The sequence below is a fragment of the Halyomorpha halys genome, unplaced genomic scaffold, assembly GCF_000696795.3.
Source record: "Halyomorpha halys isolate HHAL.00 unplaced genomic scaffold, Hhal_1.1 Scaffold1209.1, whole genome shotgun sequence".
Taxonomy (NCBI): Eukaryota; Metazoa; Arthropoda; class Insecta; order Hemiptera; family Pentatomidae; genus Halyomorpha; species Halyomorpha halys.
In genome coordinates this window covers 390,559-412,781 of record NW_027112142.1, presented here as the reverse complement: position 1 = coordinate 412,781, position 22,223 = coordinate 390,559, and the positions used below count along the sequence as shown (strand labels likewise).

Below are 22,223 nucleotides of genomic sequence, written 5' to 3'. Positions count from 1 at the left end.
AATTCTTTTACGGTCAACTACATATACATATAGAAAATAATTTCAGGTTATCTTCTCAGGTTTAATTTCTACCTAAACTCTAAAAAGGATATAATAAATGTAATTAAAGTTATGGAAAGGAGAAACCCTTTATAAAACTAGATTACGGGATTTATAAAAAAAAAAAAAAAGATTTAATGAAAAAAATCAAATAATTAAACAACTTGAAAGTTTTAATCCAAGAAAATTACAAAGGAAAAGAAGTACTCATAGATCTCTCGTCCAATTCCTTTTCAGTGAAGAGCGAAAGTGGTATGATACATGAATCGTAACATCATGTATCAGTGTGTTAATGTGCCCTTGTAATTTGTTATGGGATTGTTTGTAATGGGTCAGGATGTGTTCGTTAACTGTTGGCATGTCAAGGTCATTGTCATACGTAAGTGAGGTATTAATGTATATTGTCTTCTGCTTGTTTATTTTATACATAAATTTTAAAAAAATGTTTAATATAATTCTTTTTTAGTTGTAAGCTTAAGCATAAAATAATTATAATAATCAAAATTAAAACAAAACGATAAAAAATAAATAAGCTATTATCAAAAGTTGAAAGATCTATAAAAAGACGCAGTATCGAAGATGAATAATCGCTCCTCATACGATGATTTTTTTTTTTACGTTTCATTTCGTTCTTAAAAGCATTGGATGACCTTGGATGTAATAACTTCCGAAGACCTTCAGGTTTTGTTATTTCTTTTTTAACAGTTAGAGAGTACGCATAAAGATATATAGTTTTTTAACAATCTGAGAGTACGCATAAAGTTATATATATTTTCGACAGTTAGAGAGTACGCATAAACGTATATATCAAAAAAGGTAAAAAAGTTTTTATTAGTAATCGACGTTTCGCCCTACTTTGCAGGCCTTCATCAGCCTTTCTTTTCATACAACTTATATTTTCCTTATATATTATTCAACTTTATAATTCATTAATTATATGATGATGCTCGGTTAATGGGCAATGCAAAAATTATATTATTATATTATATATAATATTTATTGATTTGTATATTTGTATTTGAACTTATATATTATTTTGCTTAAGAATAGTTGATAGATTTTGTGCACTATCCAATTTTCATATCACAGAAAAACTTCACTTAACGGACACCCCTTCATATCGGAGACTATTTAAAGGACTATTTTTTTTTTTCAATTTAGGACAACCAAGCCATATTTTGAAAAATACAACCATTATTTTCAAGATACATGCAAAACTGGATTATTTTTAATAAGTGTTGATTACTTAAAAAAATAACAACAAAAAAATTTATTGGGTTAAGAGATAAATTTATAAGTAACGTCTCTATGGCATTTATATTAACCCAGACTATCTGTGGATGTCCTTTCCGTTAATGTTTAAAAAAAAGTGAAAATAGTATTATCACGAGGAACAACAATAATGTTAATTAATGCATGGATAATAAAATTAACTATGTTAAGAAATGATCACAAAATTATAATTATAATGAATAAATCTATTATAACGGCTTTTGTTTTTATCCATCGTTGTCTCCTATCTCTTCCCTTCCCCCTTATCTGGACGAAAAATCAGCACGAAAAGTTTCTAACGGATTTAGACTGGATGGTTTATTCTGTCCTATACTTGTTGCGAAAAAGGAATCCCTGATGAAGATCCTTGTCAAAAGGAGGGAAAGGATAAGCCTTGGATGTCTCACAACAGAATTTTGGCAGGTGTGATAAACGTTGTGAAAGTTTCACCATGAGCCACCATTAGAATGGGAACTGAGAATTTTATGACAATAGTTTTGAAATATGCCGTTTGTGAACAAAAAGTGAATTTTATCATAACGAATAATGAAAATAATTATCTTCTAAGAGCATATTGTTCGAATCGGAAACACAGGTAGGTACATATTTTGATAAATCTTTCAATTTTTTACATTTCTGAGTATTGCACGGAAATGCAGCTTCTCTTAATTTTAACTAATCATTTATTATTATTATTTTAATTTTATTTTGATACACATATTTAATGAAGATTTATGGTTCATCTATGTATTTCTTATTGAGTTTAGATAAGAGAAAAATGCCTTTGTCCGCAATATCATAACTAGCAATAGCCGATCCTTTTATCTGTTTCTATAAGCTCAGTTTTGAATGAACGAATCCTAGTAAAAATTACCAGCACCAAAGGGATGGTACGTTTACAATCTATTTAAAATTTCAATATGTAATATTGAACTATTATTCTGTCCAAAAATATGCTATGACAATGAAGTGAAATAGTGCTATAAACAACCACTATGATAATAAAAATGAAAATCATTTAACGTTGAATTATAGTCCAATTATTATTTTAAGATCTTATAACGCTGACGACAATTGATCATAATAAAATGCAATTTTATTAACTTTTTTTTAATGATAAAATCAGAAAAATTCTTTATTTAGCCATGCTGCCCAATTGCATTGGGTTATTACAATAAACAGGATACCAATAAATCCATAATCGGGACATTTTTTAAATATATATATTTACATGATATAACGATGTTTTTTCCCTACCTTTTCCTTTTACAATCAATAATCGTCTACACCCTAAACACAAATATGTTAATTTTTTTCTATTTAACGATTTCATTCCATATGATAATTTGAATTCATTTAATTGACTATTATGTTCTCCTCTTTTGCCTCTCCAGTGATCCGCTACCCACGTTCGATCCATTAAACGAACTTATCATTAGATAGCAATGTAAAATCAAACCAAAGACATAATAGTCTCAGCAGTAGATCAGTTTACAAAAAACAAATTAAAAAAAAAATAATAAATAGATTTTAAAAACAAAAAGTTAGGTAAAAGAAATACTTAAATGAATAAATAAGTTAAAACACAAATCGAAAGGACAAAAATAACATCTCACAGCTAATTCCTATGCAGGTGATGATGTATGATCTCCAGAGAGTCCAAAATAATAATTTCCGCTAAGAGCGCTATATCCCTGATGTTAACACCTAGGTCTTCTAAGAAGCTCCTTGTTTTATTTGGTTGTGTCTTGCGAGATCCAAACCAGAGGCCTCTCACGGTGATCTCTCTCTTCGAAGGTCTCGCGGAATTTTTCTTTAAGGAAAGGAATTTTTCATATATTTCATCCTTTGCGCTTTCCATTCCACCCACCTGATCGAGGTTATTATTCTTAAATCTCCCGTTTTAGAGAATGCCACAATATCAGCGTATCTCACGGATCCGTCGGTGTCAACACAATAAACCCCATCGAAGCAGGTGAATTTTTTTTCCCAGGAACTTCATTAATTCTTCTTTGATCCTGTGGTGCCGGTGTGTTATCAGAAAGGAGCTTTTCCCAGCACATGGGATGGTGTTTCAGATGCTCTGCCGCATTTGCGTCAGAGGGATCTAACTTACGAATTACCAAGAACAGACGAAAAGTGTAACTCCCCCTACTCATTCAATAAGATCTATAAATTTGAAATTATTACTAATGGTTCTCCTTGGGCTATAGATGTGGAATATTCCTATGATTCCAGATGAAGAATGAAGAATCTTTTTTTTTTTTTTAAGTTTTGAAACAGTCGCCATTTATTAATCCCTCTTACTATACTTAGCGACTCTCGTCAATCTTTAGTAGTAATATACATAGTTTTCATTAAATTAATCAAAAATTGGGATGAAATAACTAACTTTTTTTCCTAGTTGGCTCTTAGACAGCAGTTCTAAAGTTAATACCATAACAAATAAGGTAGCTTACAATTAGCGCTTAGTGCTTCTAAAAATATAATTTGTATCCATTAACAAATTGCGGTATAATTATTTCGGTATTTTTCTAATGTTAATGATTTATAATTTTATCTCATTTAAAAAAATAATTAATAGTCAAGCGCCATATTTCTTCTTAAATTGTTTCCAAAATGGGGCCTCAGCAGTTTCCCTATTTGAATCGTTTAAAACGAAAGAATCATCTCTTGATGGATAAAAAGAATTATTTAAATAAATAATAATTATTTAAAACATTTCTTGTTCGCTGAATATTATCCAAAATATTATAAATTGATAACTTATGATAGAATGAAGATATTCTAATTAATCTATTGCTTGAATTAATTAGCTGGAATATATTAGCTACGAAGTGGTTGAAATGATAAACCATAAAGAGATGAGTTATCTGACAGCACTTAGCTCTGAATGAACTTTATTTATACCCTTCGGAAATCAGGGGTTGTGGGAGACCATAAAAATAATTCATTCCTTGTCGTTTATACATTCTAGATTGTTCATAAATAAGTGAGCTCTGTAATTAAAAATGAAAAATTAATCTAACTTTGAATTGGTTCTTACAACCTTACAAGCAGTTAAAACATTAAATTTATAAGGCCGTTGTAAATCTAAAAAATAAGATTTTGAATGAATTAAACATTTTTTTTTTGGAGGATAGTCAGTTGACCCTATCATCATATGAGATGATTGTAGAAAGATAGAAAAAATAGCCGAAAAAAAAAACTATTAGTAACCTACGTTTCGCTCCACTTTTCAGGCTTTCATCAGGGTCGCTGAAAGTAGAATGAACTTTTTTTATTACTGCTAGCAGTTCCCGTCTAAGTAGGATTGAAAATTTAACCCTTATCGATCGTAGTCACCTATCACGTGACAACAGTACTTTGCTGCTGCGTATGTCACGTGGTGTTCAAAACTTTTGGTCTTTGACACACGCAGACCTTTTTATGGGAGATCGACTCAAAGTCACAATCACAATACTTCCTCTAACGGAATATTTCGTAGGTGAGAGTAAAAATAAAAAAATACAATAATAACGTTTAACAACTGTGATATAGCCTTAGAAGGTATAATAACATTTGAAAAAATAGTACCAATATCCAAAAAAGTTATTTGATAATAAATTACAGCAAGTTGTCAACAGGATGGGAAAACCATTAAACTGAATTTCTTGGAACGATCGGAGAAATTGCTATCTATACGATCAGCTCAACTTTACTTCGGTCTTAAACTTGATGGAAATAGCGTTTTCCTGTAAAAAGACGTCTTCAATATCGGTAAAATGTATTGGTTATTGTAAAAATAAACTAATTCAAATGAACATATTTAGTTTTATATTAAGTACCATAACATTTATTTTTATTTACTGATTTCTATTACACTCTTTCAAAAATCTATATCGATCATATTTGAATTTATGTAAAATGAAACAGAAAATTTCAAAAAAATTAAAATCATATCAAACCAAATAGTATCAAGGTTAAAAAAAATGAATATTTCTTGAATGAATATATAATGATAAATAATTAATTTAAATTACTAATACACAAAAGGAGTTTTCAGAAAGTAAAGAAGAATCATGAGATATAATGAAAATAAATTATCCAAATATACTTTCTTTTTTTTCCCGAGTCCCTAAAATTGTATGTACATTAATATTTAAAGAAAAATATTCATAGTACAGAAAATATTTCATATATTTGGTTAATGCATTGTTATTCTACACAAAGGTAAAAAAACAAAATTAAACCAATTTAAAACTATAATGCTAATTTTTTTTTTTTTGTGAGTACAAACAAACCTATTTATTTTGACAGAGGAAACTACAATTCATAAAGAAATTACACAAAAAAAAAATACTCATCGAATGATGCTTGTTTAAAAATCATAACACTTGAACTTAACTTAAATAAAATTTAAAATTTAGGTTGAAAAATAGGACCAACCAATGGAAAACTAATCGGGTTATAGCAAAAAATATATGCATATATATTTTTTTGAGAAATTTTTTTAAACAAACTTTTAAGGTTTAGACATTATCATAGATAATTAGTGTTTCATTAGTATCTAAATAATCAAATAAGAAAATCATAAAGATAAACAGGGAACAAATCTCAATTTTTCGACATTAGCCCTACCGTGTTTATAAATACAACTTTTTTAAATATCAAATATTAAAGGGGAAATTTAATAATTAGTATTATTTAATCATGGAGAACTAATTTTATTTTCGGAGTTCTTTAATTATTGAATCATAAGCTGACAAGAGCGTCAGTAACTTAATCAGCAGAAAATGTTGCCACCTAGGCAGAGCTGATGACAAATAAGCCTGATTGGCTGATGATAGTCAACTTAGCAATTAGTCAGCTAATTAATATTGTATCATCAGTACTTTATAAACCAGATAATAACCCTAAGCAATCAGTGCTCTGTTTAGTTACGTAATATCCTGTTATTTCGTAAATCTATAAGCTTAATCATTAACATAAACTTTATAAAGTTTTTAAGTCGACAGTAATAATTTTTAAACCATGGCAACTTACTTACTAATGACTCGAATAGACCATCGAATTATTCCAGAATGACGAACCAGATCCTTCCTTGATTGGACTCCTTAAATATCCAAATCCACTAGTTTCTAACCTTTCTCCCTCTTCTATTCCTGATAATCCTCCAAGGCGTCTTAAAAGATAATAGCCTCGAGACCTAATATAGAAATGTTCTTGAAATTCTATCAATGGGTAGTTCCTCCAAAATTCTTTAATTTTTATTATAGGTTCAAAAATCTTTCATTTTTATTATAGTTTATCGCATTTGCATATTTCAAGAAATAAAGAAAAAACCACAGCGAAAAGAGAAAAAAATTATTTAAACTTTAATGAGTAAATGATCCAGAATTAACAATTTTGATATCTACCAGTAAGATAAATAATTCTAAAATAGCAAAGAGAATAGAATTTTTATTTTTTTTCTCTTGATATTATTATAAATAAATTTAGGTAGATTATTTAGTATTAGAAAAATTATTCTTGAAAAAAAAAAATAAAAACAAGAAGCATATATGTATATATAGTTGACCGTAAAAATTGATTTATAAGAAGATGGTCAGGGTTGCGGTCAAAAGAGAAACAAAAATAGTTTACAAATATTTATTTTCCGACGTTTCGCCCCTCTTTGCAGGACTTCATCAGGCCTAAGAAAAATACAAAATGATACAATGATAAGAATAAAAATACAAAGATAACATACAATGATAAGAATAAAAATAAGTAACAATGGCAAGAGTAAAAATCAGTCAGATTTTTACTCTTGCCATTGTTACTTATTTATATTCTTATCATTGTATTTTTATTCTTATCATTGTATCATTTTGTATCTTTTTAGCCCTGATGAAGCCCTGCAAAGTGGGGCGAAACGTCGGAAAATAAATAGTTGTAAACTATTTTTGTTTCTCTTTTGACCGCAACCCTGACCATCTTCTTATATAAAAACATGAAGGTTTCTATGTATTCTTCTTCTTTATCTACTCCAGATAGTTTTGAAAAAGTTTACAATTACTATTTAATGTTTTACATAGCTCCTATTCCGTTATATTATAGGCGAACAAGTTGGAATGATGGTGTTAGACAAACGACTATAATTAAAGAAAATTAGCTTAACAGAGCAACAAAAGACAATTTTGGAAAAAATTATAATTCTTTTCAGAATTGTAATTTGTGACATTCTTAAATATAATTGTAGGTTATAACATGAAATAATAAATACAAGCATTCAAACAATGTAATTATTCAATAAAATAACTATAGGCACATCGAATTTCTATCAATTATAAAAATTCGATTTCATTAGAGTCCCGATTCTAACCAGACAGATTAAACATCAATTAAAACCAGATTAAGCATCAAATTGATAATTTAAAAAAAAATGTAAATTGTATAACTTACTAATAATTTATAATTTTTCAAAATTGAGGTCTTTAAACACTGTTAAAAATTTCAACACATGATGTAACCTTAATAGACAGAAGAAATTAAAAAAAAAATAACAAAATTTAAAACGTTGAGTGATGTAGTTATTTGTAAATCTCTACAGAATCAATTTTAAACAAATTTATCAAACGGCTGAATTTAGTAAAAGGAAGACACGAAATACTTTCCAAAAGAAAATTTATATCAAAAATTATTATTCATTAATTCACTAAATAGTTTAAATTAACCATTTAAAAGCGATTATTAGTTCAAATATAATAGGCCACCTGATTTACATTTATAATGATTACTCATTTAAAAACAAAAATTTATTTCTGTTGAATAATAACTTGAAGTCAATTATTTTCTTCTATTCCATACATCTTTTTTATATCAACTCGTAAATAAATCCATTGGGAACCAACTAAAATTATAATACTTCAAAAGTATGTATATTAAATTTATAATAGTTACAGGAATCCAATGAAAAATATTTAAATTTGTTTTCAAAAATATACTTCTGTCTGGTAGACGTTCATAAGTAATAAAACAGGCTTTATAGGGAAATGACAAACCTGGCCATAAAAAATTAATGAGCTCACATAAATATAAAAACCTTATTATAGTGTTCCTCATATCATAGCATTAACGGTGTGCAGTACGCGATAATTCTAATTAATTGATGGTTTTATTTATATGCATCAGAAATATCATTCGTACATTAATATATGTAGCACGTTAATAATTTTACTTAAATAAATGTAATCTTATTTTATTAGAAAGGTGTCGTACAATACCATAGATATTAGTTAAGTGTAATTTAATATACATACAATAATTAAAATTTAAAAATCTTGAAAATCATTTAGAGAAACGTCATGGATAATTTTAAGGAATGAAAGTAAATTGAAAATGTAAAGTTAGTTTGTATTAATAAATAGGAATGACTTGAAGGCAATAAGTGAATTGCCGAGAGAAAACCCCTAATTCGATTGGGACTAATAAACAAGCAAATTTGTTTTGCTTTCAACTCGTCTATTAAAATGTAACACGAAAATAAAATAATCTTCAATTTGACTACTCAAACGTCACTCTGAAAAAGAGTTTTTGTATCTAATTTCTAAAAAAATATGCATGTGTTCATTAATTAATTTAATAAATACTTTGAATAACGAGGAAGTATGTAACTTGTAAAAGAAAAAATAAATTACGTTATGGCAGGGAAAATAATCGTGGTTTAAAATATCCTGTGTGAAAACAATTAAGGATATCACGACTTGTATCTAATAATCATTACATTAGCATGAAATAATTAAAATAATTGTTATAATTAAAGATAATGAGAAATTCGATACGTGTTTTAGTTGATAACAATGTTAAAAGGTTACAAGAGCTGGTGAGGAAATGTGAATATGTACAAGACATTCTATATATAAAGATGAAATGCATACATATCAGAACTTCTAAATTGTCTAAATAAGAAATACTTGAAGGATTTGATAAAATATGAGAATTATACAAAGTTGGTAGTTAATTTTTAGAAATACTTATATATTTTTTAATTCACTGCAATCCCAAATTTATCTATGAGTTGGTGAGGTGTCTATTTAGTTCAGACACACGTAAATAACACCAACATGCCATATACAAAGAATTATAATTAATATTAGGTTACTATGAACAATAAAATATATAATTTAAAAACCAAAGTAATTTTACAACTAAATTATTATTATTTTTTTTAAATAATTATATTTTAAAATGATATAAAACCTTCACCAACATGAAAAAAAATATAACTATTTTAAATATTATTAATTTAGAAAGTCACATTACTCATATATATGGACTTATACTGTTTCTTGTAATCAGACAGTGTAATGGAAAAAAAGGTTCTAAAAATTAAGGTTCAAGAAAAATAAAATAATTTAAAAAAAAATTATTTTAATTCTTTAAAAATGTATTAGGCTATATAGAAGTTGCTAATATACAATATAATATTTTATGAAGTTTTTTCAGTACTTAAAATACTTTAACAGTTAAATATAGGTTTAAGTATATTTAACCTGTAATATTTTGAAGTAAAAAAAGGATATATATATTTCTTATTAACATTTAATTATCTTAATAATATAACAAAATGAGTACAATACATTAAATAATCAACACAAATTAACATGAGTACAGATGAAGACCTGAAGCCTGTCAATGGCGGGTTTATTAAATTTCCGCCAATTTTTTTCATATTTTAATGCTTTCTGTTAAGTAAATTTAGAAATAAATTTATAATTTACATGAATTAATGATAGGAACGATTTTATAATAAATTTTACAAAAAAATTCGTTAGTATAATGTCAAAAATTAACAGCCCGATTAAAGGCGGTTCCGCAATATAATATTATATAAAACATATATAATATTTTTCAAAAAAACATATATTTATCCAAAACTATATGTTTATATATTTACATATTAATATTTCCCTAATTATAATTATATTTATATTTAGCCATATAATTTCCGGAGCCTATGTTGATGCTGAATATTAATCTAATAAATAACAGCTATTCTATAAGTTTTATTCGAAAGAAAAAAAAAAAAATAGGAACATTCTTTTAACAACTTTTCAATTCAATTTTATAGGTCTATATTCTAAATAATTCACACTAAAAAAGTATTTCATGCGGCATTTAAAACATTTTTTTTAAGGATATATTTTAATAAATTTGGGGCTTATTGGATTTAAATGTGTTAATATTACACCATTTTTTAAATATATTTATTAAATACTACATTAACGCTGATTCTAAAAACTCAATAGTGACAATAACTAAATTGACTGAATTTTAAGCACATAAAATGAATAAATTTAACGTTATTATATACCATTTTAAATAATACACGAATAAATTTATATATACAAAATATTTCCTTTTTTTCATGAGCAAAATACCTCTCAAGACGCTAGAAGCTCGGCTAATTAGAAATGATAATTTATTTTCCCGTTCACAATGCTGCGTCCTTAAGTTAATACTGACGACGAAAACAGCAACGTTGCCAAAACACGAATTTCACATATTTTGTGTGATTATTTCAGTTGTATTTCTCTTATCAACTGAAATTTATCTTTACAAAGTGTGCGTGTCATGAGTTAACTTGGGTTTTTTGAGTCATTTCGTGATTTTTGACAGAAAATCGACATTGTTTATACTATAATAAAAATAAATAAATATTTAAACTACTCACCGTGTAGTGCGAACGATGTATAGGGAGAGCGAAAATCCTTACGTACAGAAAGAACGGTGCCGCGACACTGACTGGAGCTACCCCCCACCACCCGCCTCGAAGGTTAGCCGCCTTTTTGCCAGTCGAAAATATGGCAGTTATGGCAAATTGGAGGGAGGTTGGATTTAATTAGGACAGCATGTCACATTTACATTAAAAATATACATAAAATATTACCATTGGGATAATAAAATTAAAATTGGTCCAGTGTTCTAAAAGATTTTGTACTTAATCGATATAAAAGAAAAAACCTTGCAGTTTAGACATATCACTCAAAATTTCGGTACAAACAAAAATAAAATCTCTGAATTTTATTATAAAGATTCAAACTTTGTATTATATAGAGAGTTCCAAAACTAGATCGCCACCCTCCTTTTTTTCTTGTGTTTTGAGAATTTCAAAATGAAAATTAGTAAGTCTAGGCAATGATGAATGAAGTTTCTTAAACGGGGACACGATCAGTCGGAATGACAGTCATCATTCAAACTCAGACTGATATGACATGAATCATGAAGACCCCTAGATTATTATTTTATTTTTAATATTTATTTATTGCTATTTACAACTGTATATTATAATACATTTAGTAAATCTGATCTAAGTTAAATTGGAGTATTACAGGCGTGTAGATAAACTACCCATTGGTAGCACTCTAATGACATTTTACATCAGCTGGTCTCGTGGCCATCTTCTTTTCAGGCGCCTCGGAGGATTGTCAGGAATGGAAGAAGATGCAAGATTAGAAACTAGGGGGTTTGAGTGGTTAGAGAGTTTATAATGGAAGAAGTGATATCTGGTTCGGGCTAGATCGGTTACATAGGGAACATTAAGGTCTTTATGTATGATTTTATTTGTGACAAAGTAAGGAGCATTGAGGATTTTACGAAGGATTTTGGATTGTAAGGATTGAATACGAGAGGAATTCGAAGGTTTAGTGGAGCCCCAAAGCTCAACACCATATGTCCAGATTGGTCTTATTACAGTCATGTAGATCAGTCTTTTGTAATGTGTTGGAAGTTTAGACCGTTTGTCTAGTAAGTGCTGTAATAGTCGAAATCGACGTCTAGTTTCCTGTCTTTTCAGTCTGGTGTGAGGATTCCAGGTTAATCGCTTGTCCAAATGTAGTCCAAGGTAGCGGATCTGTTCGACAGGGGTAAGAGTAACATCATTAAATGAAACTGTAGGGCAGTCAGTAGATTTACGACGAAGGGTAAAGGTGATTTGATGGGATTTGTTGGAATTTATCTTAATCCTCCAATTACGACACCAATCTACGAGGGCTGTGATATGGGATTGGAGATTTTTGAATACAATTAATGGGTTATTATTAACAGCGAGCACACATGTGTCATCGGCATACGTGGTTTGTTGTTGGAATGTCAGCTGTATAGACGGTGTAGAGGATGGGACCAAGGTTACTACCTTGAGGAAGACCAGCGGACTGAGAATAGAGGGATGAATAGGAACCATTGTGGCTTACTTGGAAAACCTAGACTATTAATCCGACTATTTGTAAATCAAATAACTAACAAGGAACTTGTGCATTGTCTCATTAGATTCGTAACAAGCACTAAGCTTGTGAAGTCTTTAGTTTTGCATTTGCTAGTAAAAATAAAGTAAAACACTCGCAACCTCCCCTGCACTTCAAATTTTAAATGATCGAATTTAAAATTTTCTCGGTTATCCTTCAGTATTGGGTCTACAAGATTAATCTGAACATCCCCTCCCAGATCATTTCATGACATACAGCAGGGGAGAGGGATTATCTATAGGTTACCACCCTAGTAGGGAGCTTTCAAGTGTTCATTTCGTGGTACCGTCATAGAAATAAAAGTAGACTTTTATTTCTGAGGCGGTCCAATGAAATGAAAATGTGAGTCAGACCGGATTCGAGTACTTCGTTAAAAAAGTTGGCGCTTTAACTCGCGCGGTCACTAACGGCCCACTATGTAGGGGTTGCATCCCTTGCAGAGGAGTCGACTTTGTAACTTAAGTTCTTTTCTAGAACAATCAATTCGGGAATTTCCACTGGAAAGGAGTACTCAAAGAAGTAGAAAATGTAATTCTAAAACAATTTCAAGTCGAAGATGTTTTCGATTCGACGAGTTCCGAAGATGTTAATAGCGAAAAACTGGGAAGTATTTTTTATGGTGTTTTGACAACTTGGGGGAAACGTAAAGGTCAAAAGTGATAAAGAATCCATTTTTCTGTAAACTTTCGTCATCATGACAGTCACCTGAGTATGATCCCGATTTCGGCCGACTGAAAACATTCAAATCGAAGTAACTTATTTATATGTAATAATGAATTCACAAATGCTTTTGTCCGGAATTGGTTTGTTCGGAATTCCGCACCGTTTGCGTCAAAAAAGGTTTGCGTGCGGTTTGATTTTGTAATATACGGTTTTTAGAGGGGAAAAATATCTCCAATCAAAGAACATGGCAAAAAAGAATTAATACAATTACAGTACTGGTCAGAAGCTTCAGCACATGCCAAAGGCAGAGTTACTGATAAGAATTTGTTTGGCGACATACGAATTCGGGGCGCGGCGGATCTTTTCTTTTCTAACCTCCTCAATATCTTTATTTATAAGCAAATACAATACATACAATATACATACATACATACATTAAAATTACTCTTGTTTTGCCGCATAGCATTTTAAGAAAGGTTTACAGGGTCCGCTGAAGGCTCCCTCTTTTCTTTTCTGTATTTGTTTTAATAAAGTGTTGAATGTGGTTGGGTTACCTTTCAAAAGCAGGGTCTATGCGGATGGTCTTGTTATTTATACTGAAGGGTAAAACGTAGTATCCTTACAAGAAGATATTCAAACTGCTCTAAACAATATCAATGTATGGCTTTCTGATCACGGATTTAAAATGTCAACAAATAAAACCGTTGCTATTCTTTTTTGGCAAAAGACATCCGATTATAATGCCGTCACTGACCATTAACAATCTACCAGTTACACTCGCTCACACTGTCAAGTATATCGGATTGATTTTCGATAGAACGCTCAGCTGGATCCCGCATATAAAGACATTTTTTATATTAAGGTTTACAATCATAGATACGCTGCGGATCTGATACATCACCATTACATATTGCTATAAGAATTGAATTTTCTATGAGAAGGAGCAATCGCCTTTCCATAATTAAGTTAGCAGGAGAAGCATTGAAAGAATTTATTAAGTAGACTACACTCCCTTAAGAAACATTTACCAAGACCTATGAGGTTACATTTCGAAATTCTCAAAACTAAAAAAAAAAAAAAATGGGGGAGACGAGGCAAAAATAGGATATTTTTTCAAAGAATAGCAAAGATAGTTGAGTTCTTTATCAAAAGTCAATATATCCACTTTTGAAAGATTATTATTATGGGATCATCTGCTGTAGTAGAGTGGGATGGAGCACCCAACAGATCTTTTGTGGCAACTGATTCAACACATACATAGATAACTCTGATGCAGTTAGGTTAAATTTTTATTGAAAATTATTATTAATAATACCTACTTGAGGGGAAAGTTTAAATTTTGCAATAAATTGACTGTTTTGGATTTGTAAGTTTAATTTTAACTGACAAAAAATCTTTTACTTTTGAGAAATCGATATAGATTAGATTAGATTACAGTTTTATTCTGGGCGATTACTTCTTGGTTATTACGCCATTTTTACTTTTTTTTTTCTTTACTCTTTTTAAAAGAGGAAGAGTAAAATTATATTCGACTGCGAGAAGGAAAATGGCGTAATAGCCCACTTCATTGTCTTTGGAATTTGATAGATGAATATTTCTAAAACAGAATGTTTTCTTTTAACGATTATACTGGTCGATATTGGTAATTTATATTTTAGAATACAGTTAGATTTATTTCAGAACTTTTATGATTTTATCTATGCTGCTGAGTCTTTTAAAGCTCTTGAACGAGGTATTTTATTATTTTCGAAGGCTTAACGAAATCATGTAGTAATGAAATGGACATATACAGACTTTTAAAATAAAATTTCTTAATTACATCATTGAAAATCTAGAACGCCAACATCTGCGACAATATTCCTAGAATAAATGACACCTATCAATCATAGGAAGATATCGGTGGAAGATCAATAATCTATTTGCTCAAACATATTTTTTTTACTTACGCGAGCTTTCGGTCCAGAGAGAAAGTGAGACAAAAACTCCAGGATATATTTGGGGAAAATTGGAAACAAGAAATTTCTCATACTACCTACTATAACATCAGTAGACAAAGAACATTCTTAGAACTGATATAAAAATATTTAAAATAGAGATGGAAGTATAACGTATTTTCCTTTCTTTTAATTTTGAACTACTTTCTGTATTTTTATGTATAAATAGTTTTCATATTGTATTGCATATCCATATTTAGCTTTATTTTTTCCATGAACATCCGAACCCTACCTAGTAATATCCTAGAAACATTACAAATAGAAATTGCATCATTTATCATGTATCAAGTACACCTGTAATCTTATAAAAAAAATTATTTGTGATACTTAAAATATTGAATTTATTTAAATTAAAAAAAAAACTGTTGCATGCGCACATCTTAAAAACTTTCACTTACCACTATACATATGTATGTACCCACCTTTGTGTAGATTAGTGGGTTCGAGTTGAAGTTAACGCTAGTTTTGTAATTTTCGAGAAAAAAAAAGTTGTCATTGTTCTGTTGGTATAAAAATTCGTATTTTAGAGTTTTCCAAGGGAAAATAACGATTTTAAATTTTAATCCTGCCAAGAATTCAACAGTTCAACCGAAGTAGTAATGCAATCAGGAAAGTTTGGTGGTCTCGGCATGTTCTCTTCCAATCGAATTACTCTTTTTTTTATGTATTTTATTTGATTCCCTATTTTTGTCATTATCGTATATAATCCATGAGAAAATCATTATTAATTTGTAATATTTTGCTAAGAAGAGCTTACTTTGCTATTTATGTTCAGTATTTATGTCATTAAATTACTTAATAATAATAAAAAAAAAAAATTAGATATATTAAGTTGCAGTGTTTTAAATTCAACTGAAAGAAAATATTTTATGAATTATGCATCAACAAAAAATGAAGAATGATGTGAGTGCAATTTTCCCAGAATGTACTAATTATAAGAAGAGGACTAAACATCACACATAGCTCAGTCACTCCCTTACATCTAAAATTATTATAGGAGTGGGGAAAATTAAACAAACGAAAATGTGTCCTGATCAATTTAATAAGGTGTCATACTTATAAATAAATAGATATTTATCTATCAGTTCTGAATACGATAAATAAGTCATATTACGAAGTGTCAATGAGACATTACTCCAGGTAGTGAAATATCAATCCTCTAACAGTAATATTATCAATTATAAGAAAACCTAATTACATTATACAATAGGTATAAAAGTAAAAAAATAATAGTTTCATAACATTAATCAATAAAATTATCCAGTGCTACTTTCTGTGATGCCATGTGGCATCTGTGAGATTCTTCACGCATCAGGTAAAGGAAGAGATTTTTCTGAAAATAGTTTTTTCCCTTCTTTTCAAGAAGTTTTGTAGGAGTGGTACCCACAAGCAAGAGATGTCAGACACCAGTAACCCTTGGAGAGTTAAAGATCTTATTGAATTCATGAAAAAACTATACTGACCTACTTGGTACATACAGATTATTATATAGATATGATATGGATTATATTTAGTACATTAATGCAAAAATGATCATTTTGTAAGATTTTACTTAACTGTGAATGTAACTATGTTTAATGAATATTCAAAATTGCTGACTCTCATATACAAGTTTTAGGTAAATTGAATTTTGAATTTATTTTGTTTTGTTATTATTATGAAGGTCAATTGAAAATTTAACTCCAATAACGGACTAATGAGAAAAAAAATTAATTAGACCTGAGCAAATTTTCAGCAAGCAAACTAAATGCCATTGTCAACAACTTGAAAAGCAGCATAAATGCCACAATCTTTAATAGTAGCTATGATTATGCCATATATTGTGCTGCTTTTCAGGTTAACTTTCCCATAATTTTCCCATTTTTTTTTAAGATACATTTATTGATGTCAAGTCTTCAATTGAAAAGTTTCCAAAAATTTTACTGGAGATGTGTAAAATACATCAATAGAGGACAATTTTTTTAATTCATAACTTATCAATTAAGATGGGCCAGATATTTTGATGTTTTACAGCTCTATAGTGGTAATTATTTTTAGTTATTTTTTAATTCTTATAGTTTCATTAATTTTCCTTCATTCTTTTATATTTTATTCTATTTTAACTTTAATAATTTTATTGGATTAAATAAAGAACCAAGTGAACACTAGATTAATGAATAAACTTTACTGACAGCAGAAATATTTAAAATCAGAATTTAGACAACATTAATTAAGATAAAAGTTACAACATAAATTAGGAGTAAATAAAAAATAGAAAAAAAAATTATGTGATAAGCAACTCACCCTTCATTTTTCAAAGATGCTATCTCCTTCTTTCTTGATATTCACTATCCGATCATAAAGGTCTTTAAATCCAGTAGATTTCGAAACAAAAAAACGGGATGTCCACGGCAGTAACTAAGAACATTCACTTAAACAACTTTTAACCAACACTGAGCGACAAATTCGAACCGCACCAGGCAAAAGTAATAGCGACTAAGCAAGATTTATGCATATTTATGAAAAAAATAAGAGCCACTGTAATGCACCTGAAAAGCAAAAATATATTATGTCAACTAAAAACTTTATTAATATTTCGAGATAATTTAGTAGTGAAACAAAAATTATTGTAAAATCATGATTTAAGAAGAGTGTAAATTAATATTATATTACTTATTTTCAATATCTCGTCCATAAATTACTAAAACAAATCATTTTTCCAAGTTAATAATAAATAAATAAATTATTAAAATAAGAAAATAAATAAGCACTGATAGGTTTGGTTTTTGCTGATGGAGCAGATCAGTCTCCCCTAGTACCTACCTGACCTTAAATTGAACTACGAACTTACCAGAGGTCTGTGGAGTATTCACTGCCCTTTACCTAAACTTTTTTTGGAAATTTAGTACCTCTAAATAGCATTTATAAGCAATTTTTAATATAACCTCTTAGAATTATTTATTTATTGAGGGGAGAGAAATCCCTTCTCTCTCTAGAATATTTAGTTAGCTACACAAATGTCACTTGATCTTAGTCAAGATTTTTACCAAGCTATCTTCAGCAGATTATGAAAACTGATTGTGATATTTTTTCATACAAAATTTAAGCTGTAAATACACAAATTACACATTTACCTGACCTTAAACTGAACTATAAACTTACCAGAGGTCTGTGGAGTATTCACTGCCCTTTACCTAAAATTTTTTTGGAAATTTAGTACCTCTAAATAGCATTTATAAGCAATTTTTAATATAACCTCTTAGAATTATTTATTTATTATTGAGGGGAGAGAAATCCCTTCTCTCTCTAGAATATTTAGTTAGCTACACTACTGTCTGTACTTGATCTTAGTCAAGATTTTTACCAAGCTACCTTCAACAGATTATGAAAACTGATATTTTTTCATACAAAATTTAAGCTGTAAATACACATATATTAGTCAATACAAAAATAAAAAGCCTAATTTGAACCTCTCCTTCATTACAGTAATGAATCAAATTAAGAACTGCATTCCTTTATTACTATAAATTTCTGAAAGGCCAAAGAATGTTTTTTTTTTCCATAAATTAATTTAAATTATAATGAATCAGTTTAACTTAATATTACATGCTAATACTCAAAACCAAAGTCCGTATTCCTAAAAAGAGTAAGTCACTATTTAGTCTATCATTAACGATTTGCAAAAGAATTATTTTTTATTTAATTAATTTTCTTGCTAGTGTTTTTTCTATAATCAATTAGGATAACATAAAAATAAATACAAATACAAGCTATTCAATAATATAAATATCTCTTTTTATTCCTCCTGAGTCCAAGAATGGAGTTCTCAGGTAGATCTAAACCTACCGTGTTCTGCAATAAGAAATGGCTTCTTGTAAGTTCCTTGGGGCATTTACATTTCAAAAAAAGAGTTGTCAATGAAGATTAAATTGAAATCAATTAATAAAAACATTAGGCGCAGTTTGTTGAGGACAGAGAGTGTATTGATAAGAAATCAACTTTCATTTATATTTAAATAAAATTAAAATTTTGAGATATAGCTTTCAAAATAAAAGAAACAGGGAACATAAAACTAAAATATTTCCATTAAAATTTAAAATCAAGCCATCTGATCTAATTTCTTTTGACTGTTACTTCTAGGAGAAAGAAGTTTTAAATTGAAAAGAAGTTAAAGAACCCAAAACTAGATAGCCTGCAACAGCCTGCCAAAGAATTCAACTTTCTTTTCAGTACCACTGTACAAAACAAGCTCCAGCAGTGGAATTCCAAATTCTAACTCATACTATCATTATTACTGTTTCAATTGGATCAAAAGAGATAAATATAACCCTTAATCGATCCTTTTTCAGTGGAAGATCAGTTCTATACTAATATGTATTCTGTGTAAGCCAGTTGTTCTTTAGTTCCCGCCACTAGAGCTTGTTTTGTACATAATTACCTTCTTTTTATTTTTACACTAATGCATAAAAATATGTAGGTATTTACAATAATCAGTTATATTTAAAAATCTGTAGCAATTCTCTCCATCAATGAGAAAAATAGATTACATTTAATAAGAATATTAGTCAATTTCTGCAATTAATTAATTCATTGATTACAATAATTTGTAAGTTCGAACAAAATATGGAATTATAATGTTTGAAGAAGCTTTATTAGGAATGCATAAAATATAAGCATTAACACAATTGAACTACATAGATTTTGTAAAACTACATACCTATGTTAAACAAAATTTTACAGTTATTCATGGTTTAACTTTTATTAGGATCTTTTGGTTTGATTCTAGCATATAATTAAGATGAATGTTTAAAATATTTTAAACCACTTCTATGTTCACTTTAGAACGAAAAGAAGTAAAATGGATGGATAATTTAAATTAAAATGTTCTAGAACATTCTTACAACAGAACAATTGCCTATAGAACGCACTGCTACCAACATTACAAAGGGAAATAAATTAGTAAAGAAAATAACAAGTCTTTAAAATATTACTATATTAAACGGAATCTAACTTGTTTGATTTTAGTTTAATACACATATTTCCGTGTCTAGTAAAGTTAAATTTTATTAGATTGTTAGATTTTATTGAGATCAAATATTTGTCATCAATAAAAATGTCCAAATACACAATAATACCAACGAAAATTCTATAAATATTATAAATTTGGAGTTAAAATTATTAATTATAATATAATGTAATGTATTTTAAACTTATGTAGATAAACACCAAGAACAAAATTATTTGGAAAAATGCCAAAATAAAATAAGTTTTCTTTTCTTTAGGGATATAGGAAGAATCTTTGAAGCTATTATTATGACATTAGTCCAATGTGTTTATTAAAAGGACTGATTTATTAATTTAATATGACAGTCAACATAATAATAATACAGTTAAGTAAAGAAATGATGTTTTTATTTTTATGAAAAATGTTCGAATAAAGACATTACTCTTGACGGTCTGGATACCTAATTCAATAACCAGCTTCCACTGATTTAATATGCGACTCACATTATTCGATTACAGAGTGATGATATGTTGTTAAACTAAAATATTAATTTCAAATCAATATTACAATCAATTTCTTGATCAATTTATTAATGTTTCCTGATTTAGATTCATCAGAAACCATAATTTGAATTTCAAGGTTATTTAAGAACCGTTATAACTTATCCGAAATGGATAATTTAAAGATCGACTTAAAAAAAATTAATAATTGCACTTAATTAGTTTATAGTTTCATAATTTGATAATGCATTTTAGTTTAATAAGCAGCAATAAATAAAATACTACATATCTATATTACCTCTATCCATATATTACTCTCATGAAATTGTACTCTAAATAAGCCCGCTTCTCAATAAAGAACTAGTCCGCCAATGGTGGTATGTATATTAAAAATTCCATATATTATACAACAGAAAATAAAGAAAATGTAAGAGCCCTTTGATTTCCTAGATTTTTGAATTATAATAATTTTTTTATCTTATATGATTACATATAAATTTAATTATAAGGAATTTTTTTTTTAAGGAATAATAGTATAAATAATTGAATTGTTAATAATGTTGATAGTTTTGAAAATTTTTGTATTTAAATGTTAAATTAAACATCGATGAATTTTTTTTTCAATTCATTAGTTAAAATAACTTATTTTTTAAAATGTTGCGTGCTGAAAAATATACAGTTCCTCGTCAGCAACTTTATGAAGTCCTGGTACTCAAAATTCACAATCATATTCAAATTAAAATATTGTGATTTTTAATTGAAGGATAAAATATTTCATATTGAACTTAAATGAAAATCTTAAAAAAAAAAAAAATAATAAATCACTTCGATTTCTATCGATTCATTTTCAGGAAACAAATCGGTGATGTAGAATTCAGCTGGTGTATAGTATCATATGCTTCCTTTTAAACTGTTCTTGTAATGCATCGAAGTTATATTTTTATACAGTTAATTCATACTAAACCTGTGTGTGTATCTATTTCAGGGAAATTTTAATGTGAGTATATTTTTAGAATGATAATTAAATATTTAATATATAATCATTTGCCTTATGAAGTGCATACTGTCTTTGCATATAAACAATATTTTCATGACTCAAACCAATTCCCAAAAAATTCTCTAGTTGTGATAGACATATAAGAAATTTTCTTTAAGTTTCAATCTAATTATTTACTAAAATGTTCACTAAAGTCTCATTAACAAGGCCTTTTAACACTATAAATTTATTCTCATTCTCAACTCATCATTCAGTAATCATTTTATCATCCATGAGAACTTATTAAAATATTAAAGATCTTAATTATTTTTACTTCCATAGTATTATCTTTTTTTTTTTTATATTTACTACTACTAACAAGCACCCTGGTATGTATAGTGGGTATTGGTATTTAGTATAATGTCAGATCACGGATTAATAAGTATGTTGTGTAATGTAGCAACTCAATGTATTTGGGCAGCATGAATGAATAAAGTATTTCTCTCTCTCTCTCTCTATATATATATA

The 22,223-nt window shown here is 28.4% G+C and overlaps 2 protein-coding genes across 2 annotated transcripts in view; one reads left to right on the top strand and one right to left on the bottom strand.

Annotated features, from left to right (window-relative positions):
- The window catches only part of LOC106688807 (uncharacterized), a gene marked incomplete at its 3' end in the record, with an annotated part of 99,508 nt that extends 81,765 nt beyond the window's left edge, over nucleotides 1–17,743 (bottom strand). Inside the window, 1 exon segment of the mRNA XM_014433450.3 lies at nucleotides 17,519–17,743. Within this exon segment, the coding sequence (XP_014288936.3) occupies nucleotides 17,519–17,525 (7 nt within the window).
- A 3,830-nt stretch (nucleotides 17,744–21,573) lies between these two features.
- LOC106688810 (cytochrome P450 10) overlaps nucleotides 21,574–22,223 on the top strand; it is a 15,933-nt gene continuing 15,283 nt past the window's right edge. Inside the window, exon 1 of the mRNA XM_014433453.2 lies at nucleotides 21,574–21,716. Within this exon, the coding sequence (XP_014288939.1) occupies nucleotides 21,715–21,716 (2 nt within the window). The 5' untranslated portion in view covers nucleotides 21,574–21,714. The remainder of the gene's footprint in view (nucleotides 21,717–22,223) is intronic.